This window comes from Hyperoodon ampullatus, assembly GCF_949752795.1.
Source record: "Hyperoodon ampullatus genome assembly, chromosome: X".
NCBI lineage: Eukaryota > Metazoa > Chordata > Mammalia > Artiodactyla > Ziphiidae > Hyperoodon > Hyperoodon ampullatus.
Genome location: NC_136913.1, coordinates 88,191,622 through 88,211,473, shown reverse-complemented (window position 1 = coordinate 88,211,473; position 19,852 = coordinate 88,191,622). Strand labels below are relative to the sequence as shown.

Here is a 19,852-nt window from a genome sequence, read left to right as displayed (position 1 = left end):
AGAGACAATAATCTGTGCATCCAAGAAGTTCATTATTTCCAATCAGAATAAACTTAAAGAGATCCAAACCAAGACACAGTATAGTCATATCATCAAAACCAAATATATGGCACTACACTGTAGCAACTATAATGTTGTCAATTTTCTAGTTTTTGAGCTGGGTTGTGGTTTCACAAGCGTGAAAGAGGAAAGGGAAGGGAAGGGATGGAAGGAAAGGAAAGAGGGTCAACAGGGGTCAATGATAAGAGTAAGCTGTGAACCAAGGATTTTGATGATTCTGTTCATCTGTGGTCCATAATTTTGAATGTTTTAATGCATCCTTTTTTTCTTTTTTCTTTTTTAACTTTTTAGCAGTCTGACATTCTCTCTAGATGAGAATAGGTTAAACGTTGGAGTGCAAGTTTCCAGTGTGGAGAGAAGTGAACAGAGAAGGCGAGAAGGAAGTTGGTAAAATCAGTTTGGGGTTATAGATTTTGAGGTCCCTCAGGGACATTCAGGCGGTGGTGTCCAATAGACAGTTGGCAAAGAAGGTCTGAGACTCAGGGGAGGGAATAACCTGGATACGTAGATTTGGAAATCATCTGTGTTAAGAGGGAAATGAACAGAGATCAGCCAGGGAGAGAGAACACATGGACCGGAGAAGAGCAGAGGCTCAGGACGTAGCTGCTACTCAAGGTGGCAGCGCAGCTTCCTGGCCGGCACCACCACCAGGGCGGAGTCAGGCGGAGCTGGTCTTGAAAGCGGGCTGTGGGGCTCCGTGTGGAGCGCTCTTGGAGAAGTCGGGTACCCTCCCTGTGATCAGCTGTCACAACAGGGGATGAAGGGCATCTCAGAGGGATGCTGAGCGAGGACCTGAGAGGTGCCAGGTAAAGCACCTGCAGTCAGGAAGCCTCCCCCCACCTGCTCTGTCGGTAACTCCTCCTTCTCCAACCACCCCGCCCCCACACAGTCCTCAGCTGTCCGGTCCCTCTGGGATGGGGTGGGGGAGAGACCGAGCTCTGGTGACGTGGCGCTCACGTGACTGGCCGGGCACCCTGCAGTCTGGTCCCAGCGCCGTCGCTCCCGTTGCCCGCGCGGAACCAGCTCCCGGAGCTGCCCGGGTGGCGGGCGAGGGGCGAGCGGGCTTAGGCGAGCCAGAGGAGGCGCAGGCCCGGCCCGGGCGCTGCAGGTCAGTGTGAAGGTGGGCGCTGCTGGCGGCCCGGGTGGGGGTGGAAGCGGATGGGACTAGGATCCGGGAGCAGCGGGGAGAGGGGAAGGGGTCCCGAGATGGGTGAGGAGGGGCACGGGGCGCGGCGTGGGCAGGTGGGGAGGGAGGACCCTGCAACCGGCCCTGCCGCCTCTTCGACGCCCCTCCTCTGCGCCCTCCATCCATTTTCGAGCCTGAAATGGGGTCGGGGGGACGGGGGGAAGCAGTGCGACCGTGAAACGTAGACAAATTCTGGAAATAACCCCCCTCTCACACTCTGCCCCTATGAGGAAATATTGATCTCCGCGTAAAGGGGTGGGGGCGGGGCGGGTTGCCTGCCGGGGAGGGGTCCCAGCGACCCAAACAGTTTGTAAAGCATCCTGGTCTGACCCTGAGGCCTGACAAAAAGATTTGGCGACTGAGGTGCGGGGTCAGGGGAGGTGGGGGAGGCAACGGTGGATGAGGAGGGCCCAGATTGCGTCCTCAGAGCTCCCAGCCCTTTCTCCTGTCTGTCTGCAGGTCTGTGAGGCTGTTGTTCCCAGCATTCTGCTAGGCTACAAAAAGAGGAGAAACTTGTTCAGATCCCCGCAGGTCAGTGAAGGAGAGGGCACTGGACAGGGACCCAGAGGGGTGGGGAGTGTGGAGGGCACGGCCCGGGCAGAATTGGGGGCCCCACTGTCCACTTCCCAACACATTTACACACACTGCCATGCTGAGCAAGCGTAGGGAAAAATGGCAGGGTCTGTCTGGGAAATGGTTGGCTCAAGTGTGCACGAGGAATGGTGGGATAGAGGGTGGGCAGAAGGCACACTAGGAGGGCTGGGCCAGGTCCGGGGACCCCTGACAAGGGGCGAGAAGCGACTGCTACTATCCGGACCTGCATTCCATCCCCAAGCCCTCATCTCCCTTGTTTCCTCTTTGTCTTCTCTTCCCCCTGCCCCATCCCTAGGACAGGAAAAGGAGGGGACACTCAACATGGAAAAACTCTGCAGTGAAAATGAAGGAAAGCCTGAGAACCAAGGCAAGATGGAAAACAAAGAACAGCCACTGGATGTGGGAAAGCCGGGAGTAGCTTGTACTGTGGAAGACAAGGAAAAGTTAGAAAACAATGGAAGGACAGATCTCAAGGGAAAGACAGAAGATGAGGAAGTACCAAAGGATAAGGAAAAGCCAGAGAGTGAGGCAAAGCCAAAAGAAGGAAATCCAGAGAGCCAAGGAAAGCCAGTGAGTGAGGGAAAACCAAAAGAAGGAAAACCAGAGAGTGAGGGAAAGCCAGTAAGTGAGGGAAAGCCAGTGAGCGAGGGAAAGCCAAAAGAAGAAAAGCCAGCCAGCGAACCAAGGGCTGCAGGAAAGCGCCCAGCTGGGGATGATGTACCCAGGAAGGCCAAAAGAAAAACCAACAAGGGGCTGGCTCAGTGTCTCAAGGAATACAAGGAGGCCATACACGATATGCATTTGAGCAATGAAGAGATGATAAGAGAATTTGACGAGATGGCCAGGGTGGAGGATGAGGTGAAGAAAACCAGACAGAAACTGGGGGGGTTTATGTGGATGCAAAAAAGTTTACAGGACCCCTTCCACCCGAGGGGCCCAAGGGAACTCAGGGGTGGCTGCAGGGCCCCACAAAGGGGCTTTGAAGACATTCCTTTTGTGTAATGCCCCTGGCAGGCATTTACCAGGCCCTGTGCTTTAAAGTTTTGCAAATACTTTGCTTTAGGGGTCACTCTTGTTATCAACAACTTTTTGATCCAACTAGAGTACTCTGTCAGTAGGAGATTTTTACCCATGTGCATTAAAAAGGTGTTATGATTCTTGGAAAAATAAAGCAGCTTATAATATCATCTACAGAATCGGTCCACTTTTGTAAAAGAACAGAAATTTATATAGTACATCTATGCACAGGAAAAATAGAAAACTTTGTTCACTAAAAGGTTAAGTGGTGGGCTTCCCTGGTGGCGCAGTGGTTGAGAGTCCGCCTGCTGATGCAGGGGACACGGGTTCGTGCCCCGGTCCGGGAAGATCCCACATGCCGTGGAGCGGCTGGGCCTGTGAGCCATGGCCGCTGATCCTGCACGTCCAGAGCCTCTGATCCGCAACGGGAGAGGCCACAACAGTGAGAGGCCCGCGTACCGCAAAACAAAACAAAACAAAACCAAAAAATGGTTAACAGTGGTTTTATGAGTTGTGTGTGAGATTGTGGGTGATTTATTTTCTTTGTTTTCTTTCTACTCATCTGTTTAATTTTTCCCAAGGAACACAGATTACTATTCTTATAAAGAAATGCTAAAATATAAAAAGGAAAGCAATACATGAAAAGCAATACAAAGAACTGTTTACTGAGTTTATGAAGGCAGTGGAGACACTGTAAATTCTTGTTGTCAGAACTTAAAATGTTATGTAAAACTCACATTACTTCTGGACTCGTATCTGGAGGAATCAACTTGGCAGTTATAACAGATCAATTGCTATAAAGAGCAGTCTTGTCATCTCTGAAATGGGGATAATAATTGCCTCACAGGATTGTGGAATGGATTAGATGAGGTACTGAGTATGTCAGCTGTGTTAGGCTGGCTTCTACCTTTTCCCCTATACTAGCAGGACCAGGACCCCATCAGACACTTGGAAGAGGGTTGATGTACATCTCACCTATGTCCAGGAATAAGTTCCAGGAAGCCAAAAGGTGGGTACAAACCTCCCCTGGGTATTGCCATGTCTCCTGGGCACTGTGCCACTTCTCATGAGTCCTCCATCTTCTTAAGGTCCTCACTGCTGCTGATGGACTGATGTCCTCAAGATGACAAAGCTCAATTGATTTCCCTGGAGTCCCCAGTGAGCCCTAAACCTGCCCCACACCATGACACTGATCGAAATGAGGATAAAGCCCTTTTCTTCACTTTAGAGTTATACTTATCCAAGTGGTACTACCTCAGTGCTCCTTTGGTCACTAATGAATTTTAGATTTTACATACAGCCATCTTTCCATCAGATTCAGATATGGGAAGCTGGGATAAAATTTGAGTGGTGCACACTGTGCTTTTCTCATCTGTTAGTACCTTCTCTGCTCCATTCCTTTTTCCTTAGAGGAAATTATCTCCTAGGAGACTCCTGCTGGGTCCTGCATTACAAGGTTAGCACACCTACCCATACTTGTGATTTTTAGAGCATTGTTACTCAAATAGTGGTTCATGGACCAGCTGCATCAGCATCATCTAAGAGATAGAAATGCAGGATCTCAGGTCCCCATCCTAGACCTACTCATTCAGAATCTTCATTTAAACAAGATCTTCAGGTGATTCCTGTGCACTTTAAAGTTTGCAAAGCACTGGTTTATAAGGAAACTCTCCTTAGCCTCCCACTCCCACCATCATGTGAAATATGTGCCTAAAAGGATAAATACATGTGCTACATAAGATACATCCTACAGATTATTAAGTAAGCCTGTGTTTGTTGAACTGCAGTTCCACATCCCCAACAGTAGTAGAACCTGAAACAAATTCAATGAGTCAATACCTGAAATTGTTTAATGAAGTAGGGTAGAATAGCTTTGGTTAGAGCTAAACAGTAAATATCAGATTGTATCCCAGGTAGACAGGGTGAGTATTGTTTTGTGAAATTTGTATTTCACTTATATATGTATGTATGTTTGTATACCTTGAGTTGTGATGAAAAATAAATTTCTGATTGTGGGCTAAATTTTTTAAAAATTGAGAAACAGTGCTTTGGACTCTGCTTCTCAAAGCACAATTTGTCCTTTTTATCCTGGTACCTCTAATGCCTAGCACAGTGCCTGTCAAGTAATAGGTTCTTAATAAATTTGTAAATGATGATAGCTGAGTTAGGCATTCTTGCCTCAGATCATTCCAGGTCTAGATAAATAACCGTGGACTCTATTTCTCTAGCAGGGTTTACTTGCAGTTCCAAATGAAACGCCATGTAGAAGGGTTTGTACCACAAATTTAACCCTATCTCATTTCATTAATGCATGCATGTTTTTAAAGTGTGCAAATTTGCCACGATAAAATCACCAGAGGACTTTGTTGAAAATGTGAACTCCTTACCCCCACTTTGGATCCACTGAGTCGAGCGCTGGAATCTCCATTTTTAACAAGCTCCCTAGGTGATTCTGATTCACACTAAAAGCTAATGTCGGGCTTCCCTGGTGGCGCAGTGGTTGGGAGTCCGCCTGCCGATGCAGGGGACACGGGTTCATTCCCCGGTCTGGGAGGATCCCACATGCCGTGAAGCAGCTGGGCCCGTGAGCCATGGCCGCTGATCCTGCACGTCCAGAGCCTGTGCTCTGAAACGGGAGAGGCCACAGTAGTGAGAGGCCTGCGTAAAAAAAATTAAAAAAAAAAAAGCTAATGTCCACTGACTTATATGTTCATTATGATTGCAGTTGTATTAAGTGTAAACCCTAAGGTGAGCAGAAGAGTTGCAATGTTTATTTGGTGGGTGTGGGGGAGAGCTGAGGACCTTTGTAAGGTATAAAAATTTGGGAGTAAGAATCCATAAAGGCAAGGATTAATATATCTACTGAAGAGAACCTGAAACTGTTTTTAGAGCAAATCATGACTATAAACAAAGGCAAATGGAACGCATCTCATAGGATGGTGTATTTCCTTCTTTAGATGCCATAACTATGACAGCTAAACAGTTCCATTGCTAAAGAAGACGCATGGGACCTCAAATGTCAAACCTTGCAAATCTGTAGTTTAGCACAGGGGGGAAAATGGATGCAAGGTAGCAACAGCATTGAGGATATGCCTCACAGCCAAGAGCTGTCTCATACCCAGGGGTCTAAAGTGGCCAGATGTAAGCTCCAATTGCCTTCCCTCTCTATAAGAGCCCTGGAAATATGCACTTCTTTTGGAATAGGAACCACTGATGTGTTCACAGAGTACCTTAGAACCAGAGAGCACAAAATGGAGTCTCAGCCCAGGATTCTCTTGCAGTGATGGTTATGTAGGCATATTCTTGCTATGTTGTAGCTCTTCAACAGCAGAGCTCTTGGTGGGGATGTTCACCAAGACCAGGTGCAAATGATCAACCTTTTTGTTACCAATAAGCAAAGCTGACAGGCTGGTAAAAACCATCCAAACTCCTCGGACCAATGGTTCTAAAACAACACTCTTAGTATGTTTCATGCCTTTACCACGAGTCAGTAACTTACAGGTGCATTTCTTATTTTAGGAGACCAGCTTGGGCAAATCCCAGTCTTGCTGGAATTAACCCTCTAAAAACAATATGCCTTTTACCCTCCTCCTCACAGTATAATAACAGCTGAATAGGGGTACGCTTTCTCACTGCAGGCACAATTTGCTAGAAATCTCTCCATCTTCCCATTGGGATTCAGTCTCCACCCTCCTCCACCCTGTTCTACATCCCAGGGAATCTAACCTGTATTGATTACATCAAAGGGCTCCCTTGTCCTTTGGGAGTAAGTGGTGGACAATGTGGTCAGGAACTTTACTTCCCAGCTTGTTCCCTGTAGTGTCACCAGATGCTGACTGAGTCTCTTCTCTAAAGTTTCCTGGGGGGTTGCCATCTCCAAATAGGCTCTGTATCTCAAGCTTTCAGTAACCCCTCTTTCCCTTTGTCCCTCAGGCCTAGATAATCCTACCTTTACTAGCCATGGAGTATTGCACTACCCCTGTGGTTCTCCGGTACCCTTCCCAAATCTTTGCATATTGTACATTTTTAAAAAGTCTCAAATTTTCTAATGCATATGGGCTCCCTCTTTCCTGTCATGCACTTCTCAGATACAGTAATAGATACTAGAAGTTACCCCAGAAATCGGGTTACTAATTTGAGGAGGGAAAAATAACCTCTTTGCACTGGTGGTTGGAAGAGTAGGGGGCAGGTGTTAGGAGAGGTTCCTTGGTACATGGCATGTAGTAGTATCACACTTACCCAACACCACATGTGGCATAGAATGAAGTACAGGTGGAATCCAAAGTTTGGGTAATCAAGCTGCTGTGTCATTTAAGCACTGTGTCAAAAATCATTATCCAAAAGGTTGTGGAGCTTCCCATGTTCATCTGATGGTCCTAAAGAATATGCATAGGAAAAAGGAAATTGAAAGCTATATAATACAACAGAAAACACATGTAGAGTGCCAGAAAGCCTGCATGGCATGTTTGAAGAAGTTCCTCATCTTAGGGATGGAAAAAAAGCTGAAGACCAAGCTCAGGTCCTCATACTGTCACTGAGTTCCACTGCCAATTAAATGCCCTACCTGCTATGGATTTTACAATAAGGTAAAGACACTAGTAGGGAAAGAGTGGAGCCCTGATATATGGGATAGGGTATTTGTGCAGACATGCTCCAAGGCATTAAAAATCATTGGTGAGAGGGTCACGGACATCCTTGAAGATTTCTGTGGGCCTGTGCTCTGTAGGCTGGAGATGATGGTGGAGAATGCTGCAGTGGAATTGGGCTACTTGATCTTAATGTGAATGAAGGGATCTCAGAGTGCTAGAGGTCAGGTGACAGTGCTTAATCATACGTGACAAGGTGAGTGCAACTACTACAATGAGCCACGGGGATAAAATGGTAATTAGAGGATGTTTGACCCACAGGGATCTGTGGTGATGGCTAATCAGAGCATTCTTAAAAATGAAATAATTGGGCAGCCTATAGGATGCTGCCTGACATATTGAGGCAGAAAAAAATTCTAGGTCTGCTGTTTCCTAATTCGAGTTGCTGTAGTGGGGGTTTTCAACTTCTCATCCAACTGAGGGGAAGGCAGTTTACCTCTAAGGTAGGACCCAGCAGCCACTATACTATGAATCTTACATGAAATCTTTTCCAGTGGAACCTGCAGACACTTTTCAGGGTGACTGTGCCCTAGGGACATAGAAATACCAAGACCTCCTGGGAGTTACTAGCTAAAGGCTCTGAACTGGTGCTAATCTCTAGACTGAGGGAGAGAGAGAGGCAAAAGGATAGACAATACAGAAAAGATTGTGACAGTCTAATGGGATATGGTGGGGGAAAATCTAATGTATATACAACTGACCCTTGAACAACATGGGTTTGAACTGCTTGGTCCACTTATATGCGGAATTTTTCAAGAAATATACAAAAATATGTGTGTAGAACATTGTGTGCAGTATTTATATTGAAGTGGATAGTGTATTCTTACATAGGCATAAGGTGACTGATAAAATTAATAATGTGTTAGTTTTCTTACTGTTTTATAACTCTGCTTTCAAAGAATTACATTACCATACAATATACCTCTTTCTGTCTCTCTCACAATTGGAGAAACTGTGTATCAGCCTATCATCATCACAGACAGGTGTTTTTCTTTAATGTAATAATGTTTCAGTGCTGTATTATGAATATGACTGTAATACTATATGCCATAAGAATTTTATAATGGTTCATTCATTAGTGCCTAGGCTAAGCTACCGTGAAGCAATGGTATTGATTATACTATCCTACTATAAGGCAATCATATTACTGCTTCTTTGTTATCAGTGCATGAATCCTTATACCTGTAAATAAATATGAAGTTCTTTTTCACATGATCTTTTCATTTTTGAAGTCTAGTGTTAGTAATACATATAACAGCTACAGTGTTTTGCATCACATAAGACATTATTGATGTAGGCATTGACAGGCTATGTAAACAATGTAAACTTACAGTATTGATAAATACAATACAGTACTGTACATGTATTTTCTCTTCCTTATGATTTTCTTAATAACATTTTCTTTTCTCTAGCTTATTTTGTTGTAACAGTATATAACACATATAACACACAAAATATGTGTTAATCGACTCTTTATGTTATCAGTAAGGCTGCCATTCAACAGTAGACTATCAATAGTTAAGTTTTGAGGGAGCCAAAAGATGTACATGGATTTTCAACTGTGTAGGGGGTCAGCACCACTAAACCCTGCATTGTTCAAGGGTCAAATGTATAATCAAAGTCTCAGAAGAAGAGGGGATGAAATACTATGAAGAAATAATGGAAGATTGACTTCTGGCATGGCAGCATGAGGAGCCCCACTGACCTGATCCCCAGTGAAAGTAGTAAAAATCATATTTAAAAAAAAAACAAAATCAACCATTAAAGGCCTTTGGAAATGGTCCTAAGGACAAACAGCACACGAAGAAATATCTGCTCAAGAAAATCTACACAAATTCAGTAAGAAAGCTAAAAGCCTCTAATATTTGAACCAAGACTGCTTCCTCCCCACTTTCCAAGTTCAGTGAGGTGGATACTCCATTCCAGACTGCCGTAGCCAAAACACAGGGCTCCCTTTCCCCCACATTCCAGCTGTGTGAGACACTGTCAGGTAATAAATGTCTTATTTTAAGCCACTAAATTTAAAGTAATTTGTTACATAGTAATAGAAAACTAATACAGATATTGACACTGAAAGTACCAAATACCTAAAAATGTGGAAGTGGCTTGGTAACTGGGCAGTGGGTGGAGGCTGGAAGAACTTTGAGGAACATTATTGCTTTGAACCACCTGTAAGTAAAAATATACACCTCATAGACCCTGCTAGCACAGGTCCAGAAGGATGTGAGGAGCCTGTTATTGGAAACTGGAGGCGTGAGATCCTCATATGCAGTAGCAGAATGATTAGTGAAATTATCTCCGACAGTTCACTGGAAAGCAGCACTTGTAAGTGATAAACTTGGACATTTAGCTGAAGAGATTCCCAAGCAAATTGCTGAGGTATGGCCTGGTTTCTTCTTACTATTTATATCAAAAAGTAGCAGGAGAGAGACAAATTGAGGGAATATCTGTTAAACAAAAAGAAAATAGGACTTGATGATTTGGGAAATTCCTATTCTATTCAAATGGCAAAATACACTAAAATTAAGAGATACCTTCTGAAAGAATGACATAGAGAAAAAGTTGAGTGTGTAACTAGTATAATCTTTTGCTGAAACCTTCAAAAGTTAAAAAAGTCAGGGTACTCAGTCACACAAAGCTCATTTTTCAGCAAAACCCGACAGCCTCTAGGAAGCTTAAGGGGTCTAGAGGTCAGAGACAAAGAAGTCAATAATTTGAAGTATGAGAATGATTTAATGTATCACTACTGGCTTGGTGATGGAGGCACCATGTGGTAAGGAACATGCACATCCTTTAGGAGCCTAAGGCATGCACACTCAGCCACCTCAGCAGGAGCCAAAGATAGAGAAACATGATCTCAGAGATAATTGTGTGTGTAGATTTTGCCCAGTGGAGTAAAACCCAGTGCAATTTATTCAAGAATTGCAAGGTTCTTAAGAAAATTATATCAATGGAAATATTGTCAGCTTGGAATGAAAGAGATAGAAGAGCACAAAATGAAAGCAGAATATCTGAACCCCCAAATTTTTCTGGTGGGAAGCTGCCTGATAAAGCTACTTAACTGGGAACACATACTACCTTTAATTAAAAAGGAAGGATGGGGTTTCCCTGGTGGCGCAGTGGTTGGGAGTCCGCCTGCTGATGCAGGGGACACGGGTTCGTGCCCCGGTCTGGGAAGATCCCACATTCCGCGGAGCGGCTGGGCCCATGAGCCATGGCCGCTGGGCCTGCGTGTCTGGAGCCTGTGCTCCGCAGCGGGAGAGGCCACAACAGTGAGAGGCCCGTGTACCGCAAAAAAAAAAAAAAAAAAAAAAAAAGGAAGGATGAATCAGAGGACAGAACCAAGAGCTCAGAATACAGAGCTAAGAGTCAAGAGTCCAGAGCCATAAGCACAGAGCGTGAAGCTAAGAGCCACAGAGGACTATTCTCAGGCCTTGAAATCTAATAATGGAAGTCCAGCTCTTTTGGGATAGTGACTCCTTTTTATCTTCCATTTTCCCCATTTTCATCTATAACTGCTATCCTGTGCCTCTCCCATCATTATATGTTGGGAGTTTTGTGGGCAGAAAATTTGTGTCTTTAGTTTCATAGGTCCACAGAGGAGAGGAATATCTTTAGGAACTGCACTTAACAAATTATGCCCAAGATTCTCATCCACATCTGGTTTAGATAATTTAGATGATGAGATTTTGACTTCTGAGCCAACACTGTAATGGAATGAGATTCTTGGGAACCTTGGAAGAAGGTGAATGTATTTTGCATTTGGGAAGAACATGAATCTTTGGGGATCAGAAGGCAGACTGTGGTAGGCATAATTTTAAGATGGCCTACCAAATTACCAGCCAATAGTGTATATATACCTTCTTCAAGTTATTCAGTCAAACACTAATCCATATATTTCTGTGAAGTCATCTTGTAGATGTAATTAGGGTCTCAAATCAGTTGGCCTTAACATAGGAAGATTATCTAGGTGGGCCTTACCTAATCATATCATCCCTTTAAATAAGTGGTCTAGAGTTAGAGACAGAAAAGTCAGAGATAAGAAGCATGAGAAAGAGTCAACGTGCTATTGCTGGCTTGAGAATAGAGTGAGTCTCATGGTAAAGAATGCAGGTAGCCTCTACAAACTGAAAACAGCCTTACCACCAGCAAAAAAGTGTACGACCACAATCCTACAGCTGCAAGGAACTGAATTCTGAAAACAACATAAATGAACTTGGAAGCAGATTTTTTCCCCAGAGTTACTAGAAGAGAACTTGGTTTGGCTGACATCTTGATGTTAACCTTGTGACACCCTGAGCAGAGAAAACACAACCATGGTGTGCCAGACTTCTGACCTACAGATGTGTGAGCTAATAAATGAGTGATCTGTTAAGCAGTTAAGTGTGTGGTAATTTGTTGTGCAAGAGTAAATGATTATATCTTGAGACATAAATATCTGTACCATCTGTGCCCTTTATGAGTGGCCATCTACAAACCTATTCCTCAGACTTCCTCATCATTAATTTTCCAATTTAATTCTCTCCAAGTCCCTGACCAATCTTTTAATCATTGCACATGAACCAGAGTACATCCATACCTACCACCATGATGTCTTCACACAAAAATTCTACCCACTGGTATCATTTCTCTTTCCCACTATTTTCTGAGTCATTCCTGAGTGGGTCTATAGTGCAGCAGACATCCATTTGCACCTACTGTCAACACACCAAGAAGATACATCCATGAACTGGACCACCGTTGTATCCCTCTTTTTCTAACTGGTCTTGAGGAACTCCCCATGAGACAATATATGTTTTGAGAGAGAGAGAATGAAATAACAAGAGTAGGTCTGTAATTTACTTGTGCCTTCTTTACTTACTCAGGCCCAGTCTTTTAATCCATTTGCAATTAATGGTAGAAAGTTGGTGCTCACACCAAACTTTGTTATTCAAAAGACTATATAGAAACAAGTTCATAGTGGATGTCTCATTTGCGCAGAAAATTAAAACCTCATGATCAGATGTTAAGTCTTTACCAAGGGCTGGTAGCAAGCTACAAGCAATTTTCAAACGGAGACTAGTTGCCAACAGAAGAAGGCATGTTGTTTTCTCTAAAACTCTAGGGTGTGTATTGTAATTCTACTACTGGGGTTTTCTAAGTCTTCATAGACTCTGTCCAGCAGGAATACAATACAATCGGGTCTGCAGAGTCATGAAGCTGAAGTGTCAGAGAAACTTGCCCTACAGCCTGGACCTACTGTAGATCTTTTTCTTGCTCTGGGCACCACTCAGAACTGGAAATCATAGGGAGTTCAAGCACAAAACCAACATGATATATGTTGTCTCTAAAACCCGAGGCCTTGATTCCCCCAGGCTAAGTGGAGAAAGACCATCTGCTGGTAGCTCAGCTGCTATCCCTCCAGGACAGCCCCTCACCCCTGGCCTCCCACCCTGGCAGGCATGCTTCTGTTCTTTTGTGAGGCTATGCTCCTGTGGCAACACAGAGCCCTTCACTGGGCCCTTTTACAGCACAGATTCCACAGTTGTTTAGTTTCACTTTGCAGAACCTGTCTTCTGGGCTTAAGAAATTCCACTTTCTCCAGCCCAGGAGCTCTCCTTGGTGCTGCTGAGTGTATATTTCTTTTACTAATGACAGCTCTAGCTGTGAATTTCAGTAGTTCCTATCCAGCCTGTGAAGCCCATGGCTTGCGGATCATTTTGGAATTGTAAGTAACCCCTGTTTGATAACTGAAGTTATTTTTCCAAGGTTATTTGTGTAGACAGAGGCTAAACTTGGAGAAAATTTTGAGTTCCTAAATTAGTCATTATTATTTACACTTTTAATAAGTACCTACTATTTGTCAGGTACTGTGCTGGGCACTAGGGATACAAGTATGAAATGGACTGGATATTCTTTGCAATGCAAAGAGTCCAGTGCCAAGTTTCTCAATTTTTTAAAAACCACAGCCCACAGTCAGAAATATACTTTTCATCACAACTCATGGTGCACGTACATACATACATAACTGAAACATAAATTTCACAAAACAATATTCACCCTACCTTCAATTTGATATTTATATTTGACTCTAATCTCCTTTATTCTACTTCATTAAAAAATTACAAGTCCTGACCCAGTGAATTAATTTCAAGACCTACTAATGCATGGGGGGGTAACTACAGATTGACAAACATGGGTCTGTTTAATAATCTATGATGTGTATCTTATATGGGGCATATACTTATCCTTTCAGGCACATCCTTCATGTGAAGGTGGGAGTGGGGAGCCTAAAAAGAGTCTCCCTCTAATCCAGTGCTTCTCAAACTTCAATGTGCATAGGAATCATCTGGGGATCTTGTTAAAATGAAGATTCCAACTCAGTAGGTCTGAGTAGGGCCTGGGACTCTGCATTTCTAATTAGATCGCAGGTTATGCTGATGCAGCTGGTATATTCACCACATATTCACTGATAAGGATCTAAAAATCAAATATGTTGATGGGTCTGCTGAACTGCTAACACAGGGCCTGACAAGAGTTTCCTGGGAGAGAATTCAACCCAGGAAAGAGAGACTTCAGGTGAGATATTAACCTGTGAGAATAGTACAGTTTCTACCATGCAGATATTTCCCCCCTGGTCTAACCTGCAACATCTTAATTTGGTAAGAAGGATGCTTATGTATGCAAAAACACGCAAACCAACAAAATACACATAAATGATCATTTTGCTTAAAGAGTCTGAAAGGTACTAGTCTCAAGTAGCACTAGGGGGATACTCACAGGTAACAGGGTAACCGTTAACTCTGAAGTGAAGAGAGGGCTTTATCCACACTTCTATAGAGGTCAAGTGTAGGTGGGCACTGACTCCAGAGAAATTGATATGGCTTTGGCACGTTACACCCTCCAGCTCATTACACAGTATCAGTAATGAGTACAGGACCCAGGAGAAGAGGCACAGTGCCCAGCAGACATGGCAGTATCCCAGAGAGAGTGGCACCTATCTCTCAGCTGCCTGAACTTGTTCCTGGACACGAGTAAGACCTCCCTCGGTTCTCCTCTAAGAGTCTGATTCCATCTACGTACCTGCTACTGCATGAAAGTGGTATGGGAGCCATTCCTCCCCCAGGTATCTGGTGGGGGCTAGGTCACAACACATCTCATATATTCAGTACCTCATTTGATCCACTTGGTAGTCCCGTGAGGCAAATATTATCCCCATTTTACAGATGACAACACTGACCCTTACAACAGTGTGTCTGTTATAACTGCCAAGTTGATTCCTCTAGCTCTGGGTACCAGAGTTAATATGAGTTTTACCTATTATTGTACATTCTAACAATAGGAATATTGTGTCTTCATTGCTCTCAAAAACTCACTGAACAGTCCAATCACTTATCATGTATTGTTTTCTGGTCTTAGTTTTTTGTTTTTTTTTTTCAGTAAATTTATTTACTTATTTATTTATTTTTGGCTCCGTTGGGTCTTTGTTGCTGCATGCAGGCTTTCTCTAGTTGCAGTGAGCAGGGGTTACTCTTCTTTGCGGCATGCGGGCTTCTCATTGCAGTGGCTTCTCTTGTTGTGGAGCATGGGCTCTAGGCATGCAGGCTTCAGTAGTTGTGGATCGCAGGTTCTAGAGCACAGGCTCAGTAGTTCTGGTGCATGGGCTTTGTTGCTCCACGGCATGTGGGATCTTCCCAGACCAAGGATTGAACCTGTGTCCCCTGCATTGGCAGGTGGATTCTTAACCACTGTGCCACCAGGGAAGTCCCTTAGTTTTATTTTAATGACTAACATAATGCATATCATTTAGGAAAAAGCAGAGATGAGTGAGCAAAGAAAATAAAGATAAAGAATCACACATGGTGGGAGCCATAGGACGGTAAAGGACTCAGAGAAAGGATAGCAGTGCCCATTGACATGGTTACTACTAGGAGAAGACATGGGGATGGGCACATCTGCAGAGGAATGGCGTGGAGGTACCATCAGGTGACTGGACTTATTTTTGAGTGCAGATGTGACCTATTTTTGGCTACCATGCAAGAAAAAAGCATCACTTAATTTTTAGTTTTTTCTGTGCACAGATGCATTACACAAACATTTATACTTTTACAAAAATGGTTTGATACTATATATTCGATTCAGAAAACTGTTTTTTCTTTATTGTTGTTTTACAGTGTACCATGAACATCTCTTCCATGCACGTGGGTGAAAATCCCCTACTGAAACACAGAGAGCACTGTAGTTGGATCAAAAGGCTGCTGGTAATGACAGTGACACCTAAAGCAAAGTATCAGCTTAAGGTTAAAGCACATAGCCTGGAAAATGCCTGCCAGGGAAAGCAGGGTCAGCGATATTCTCATCAGAGAAATCAGAATTGAAGGCCAAAGGCATTAAAGATATGGGATATCATGTAAGCCCCTCTGGCCCCTACCTCCGCCCCTCATTCCCCTGACACCTCGTTGCCCCCTTGGGGTGAATGGATCCTGTACATCTGTTTGCATCCAATGAAAACCACCCATTTTCTGTCTTTTCCTTAGCTCTTCCTGAGCCCTTGACATATCTGCACATTCTCTCATCATCTCCTCACTGCCCAGGTGCCTTTCCTGTAAGTTGTCCTGATAGTCCTTGGGGGAATCGTCCGTCCCCCTGTCCGTTTTTCTTTTTGCTTTCCGGGGCACATAGTCTTCAGAGGGGCGGTTTTTGGCAGCCCGCGGCTGACTCTCTGGCTTTGCCTGGGATTCCAGCTTGCCCTCACCGTGTGGTCTTCCCTCAGCTTCAGACTTGCCCTGCTTTTCTCGCTTCCCCTCGTCTTCTGGTTGTCCCTCGTCTTCTGGCCGTCCCTCATTCTGGAGCTCTCCCTCGTGTTCTGACTTCCCCTCCACTTCTTGCTTTTCTTCCTCATCTGACTTTCCTTCATTTTCAGGCTCTACTTCATCTTCTGGCTTTCCCTTGCCTTCCAGCTTTCCTTCATTTTCATTGCAGAGTTTTTCCATGTTGAGATGTCCCCTCGTTTTCCTGTCCTGGGGGATGGGATGGGGTGGGGTGGGGGAGAGCGACAAGAGGAGACAAGGAGACTGAGGGCTTGGGGGTGGAATGTAGGTCCGGATAGTACTGGCATCTCACCCTTGCCAGCGTTCCCCTGACCTGGCCCAGCCTAGTGAGCCTTCTGGCCACCCTTTACCCCACCATTCCTCCTGCACTGAGAGCCAACCATTTCCCTGGCAGGCCTTGCCACCTTGTACCATCCTTCAGCGTGGCAGAAAGTGTGTATATTACATACGGTGGGGGGATGGGCAGTGGGGCCCTCAAATTCTGCCCAAGCTGTGCCCTCCACATCCGGCCCCCAGCCATGTGCCTGTCCAGTGCCTCTCCCTCCTTTCGCTGACCTGCAGGGATTCTGGACAGGTTCCTCCTCCTTTACTATTCTTGCAGAGTGCTGGGAACAGACATGCAGACCTGTAGAGAGACAGGAGACAGAGAGGGGCTGCAGGGTCAGTGGACTGAAGTCCCTTTCCCAAATCCGGGCCCTCCACATCCAACGGTTCCCCCCGACCTCCCCTGACCCCGCACCTCAGTCGCCAAATCTTTTTGTCAGGCCTCAGGGTCAGACCAGGATGCTTTACAAACTGTTTGGGTCGCTGGGACCCCTCCCCGGCAGGCAACCCGCCCCGCCCCCACCCCTTTACGCGGAGATCAATATTTCCTCATAGGGGCAGAGTGTGAGAGGGGGGTTATTTCCAGAATTTGTCTACGTTTCACGGTCGCACTGCTTCCCCCCGTCCCCCCGACCCCATTTCAGGCTCGAAAATGGATGGAGGGCGCAGAGGAGGGGCGTCGAAGAGGCGGCAGGGCCGGTTGCAGGGTCCTCCCTCCCCACCTGCCCACGCCGCGCCCCGTGCCCCTCCTCACCCATCTCGGGACCCCTTCCCCTCTCCCCGCTGCTCCCGGATCCTAGTCCCATCCGCTTCCACCCCCACCCGGGCCGCCAGCAGCGCCCACCTTCACACTGACCTGCAGCGCCCGGGCCGGGCCTGCGCCTCCTCTGGCTCGCCTAAGCCCGCTCGCCCCTCGCCCGCCACCCGGGCAGCTCCGGGAGCTGGTTCCGCGCGGGCAACGGGAGCGACGGCGCTGGGACCAGACTGCAGGGTGCCCGGCCAGTCACGTGAGCGCCACGTCACCAGAGCTCGGTCTCTCCCCCACCCCATCCCAGAGGGACCGGACAGCTGAGGACTGTGTGGGGGCGGGGTGGTTGGAGAAGGAGGAGTTACCGACAGAGCAGGTGGGGGGAGGCTTCCTGACTGCAGGTGCTTTACCTGGCACCTCTCAGGTCCTCGCTCAGCATCCCTCTGAGATGCCCTTCATCCCCTGTTGTGACAGCTGATCACAGGGAGGGTACCCGACTTCTCCAAGAGCGCTCCACACGGAGCCCCACAGCCCGCTTTCAAGACCAGCTCCGCCTGACTCCGCCCTGGTGGTGGTGCCGGCCAGGAAGCTGCGCTGCCACCTTGAGTAGCAGCTACGTCCTGAGCCTCTGCTCTTCTCCGGTCCATGTGTTCTCTCTCCCTGGCTGATCTCTGTTCATTTCCCTCTTAACACAGATGATTTCCAAATCTACGTATCCAGGTTATTCCCTCCCCTGAGTCTCAGACCTTCTTTGCCAACTGTCTATTGGACACCACCGCCTGAATGTCCCTGAGGGACCTCAAAATCTATAACCCCAAACTGATTTTACCAACTTCCTTCTCGCCTTCTCTGTTCACTTCTCTCCACACTGGAAACTTGCACTCCAACGTTTAACCTATTCTCATCTAGAGAGAATGTCAGACTGCTAAAAAGTTAAAAAAGAAAAAAGAAAAAAAGGTTGCATTAAAACATTTAAGCCAAGAGGGAAGGGATGTGGGAACAGATGTGTATGTATGACTGATTCACTTTGTTATAAAGCAGAAACTAATTAAAAATAAAATAAAATAAAATGCCCTAAAAAAAACATTTAAGCCAGGTTACACTTGCATATCCCGATAATGGGGAGCTCACTACCTCTTAGAGTTCTGTACAATCATCCTTTGACTGAGTTAAACCTGTTTCCTTAGTATTTCCATCCCAATTTTACCCTCCAAGAAAAAAAGAAAGAAAGAACTTGTGTAGACCATTCATGTTACTGAGGATAGCCTTTCATAAATTGAGAGCATCTCTTCTGGGATGGAACAGCAAATCCCTCCACAGCTCTACCCTCAATTCCTCACCTGTGTGAGTAGCCCACACAATGTCAGACATCAAGTCATGCAACATATCACAGAATGGGTGGGATGTACTTTTAGCATGTCAGTGAAGTCAGCTGTATATAGTGCCTGGCAAAGTGTAGGCTCCCTCTGCTTTTGTGGTCACTGTTATTATTATTTTCATTGTTATTGTTATTAAGAATAGTACTGTTGTATTTTTTAATAGTGTTGTATTATTAAAGCTTCTTTTGCTTGAACATCAAAAAAATTTAAAAATATGGACCACAGATGCACAGATGCATCGTGTAACCCATGTTTGTCCCTCTTCCTTCTCTTCCATTCCCTTTCTTTTTTTTTTTCCTCTTTCACATTTGTGAAACCGCCACCCAACCCAAGACTAGAAAACTGCCAGTAGTGTAGCTTCTACAGTGTTGTCACAGACACACACACAAACACACACAGGGTATACGTGTTTCTGAGTGTTCATATGTGTAACTATGTGACACCACCGTTTCTATTTTGATTTGCAAAATACCACATCTTGTTTACACAATTATTATTTACATGTGTGACACAACCAATTCTGATTATATTTCTGATGCATGTGTTTCTTAATTTAGTAAAGCATTTATCTTCCTGCAACATTTTGTTCCACCAAAATGTGTATTCTCATTAACACATTAACACCACATAACAAGTAATTTTATCCTCAAAGTTGAATTTATTAACTGAATTCACAATGCCATTAATAACAAGGCTACATGTTTCCCTTTCATCAATAATACAAAAAATGCATTATTATTGTATTATTATTCCATTAATTTGATGAAAGTAATATCAAATCACTGTTGCTAGTAACTGATTTTCTTTGTAATCATCTGTTGATGCTGATTTTAAACTATCATCAATAATTCTTTCCTAAGTTCTTTTGCTAACAGAGCCAACATATTAGGAGCTATCGCTTCTACTTTTGAACATGCACACAAAAACTTGGGATTCAAAATTTGAATAATTAAATTAGAAGAAAAATAATTTCTTCTAAATTAGTAGTTCTGTTCATAGAATGAGAAGTCAACACAACTTCTGCATCTGTATGTACTCAATTGACATATTATTTTTAAAATAACTACTACCTTCTGAAGTAGATGCGA

The 19,852-nt window shown here is 44.8% G+C and overlaps 2 protein-coding genes across 2 annotated transcripts; one reads left to right on the top strand and one right to left on the bottom strand.

Moving 5' to 3' along the window:
- Positions 1-2,143: 2,143 nt before the first annotated feature.
- Positions 2,144-2,842, top strand: LOC307068844 (transcription elongation factor A protein-like 2; the record flags this gene model as incomplete). Its single annotated transcript, XM_079726903.1, has 1 exon — positions 2,144-2,842. Exon 1 carries the CDS (start codon positions 2,162-2,164, stop codon positions 2,840-2,842), a length of 681 nt encoding a protein of 226 aa, XP_079583029.1. The 5' UTR covers positions 2,144-2,161.
- Positions 2,843-15,872: 13,030 nt separating this feature from the next.
- TCEAL6 (transcription elongation factor A like 6) lies at positions 15,873-17,824 on the bottom strand (the record flags this gene model as incomplete). Its single annotated transcript, XM_079726891.1, has 3 exons — positions 15,873-16,502; positions 16,869-16,938; positions 17,796-17,824. The coding sequence occupies 3 exons, from the start codon at positions 17,822-17,824 to the stop codon at positions 15,873-15,875; spliced, it is 729 nt and encodes a 242-aa protein (XP_079583017.1).
- Positions 17,825-19,852: the final 2,028 nt, after the last annotated feature.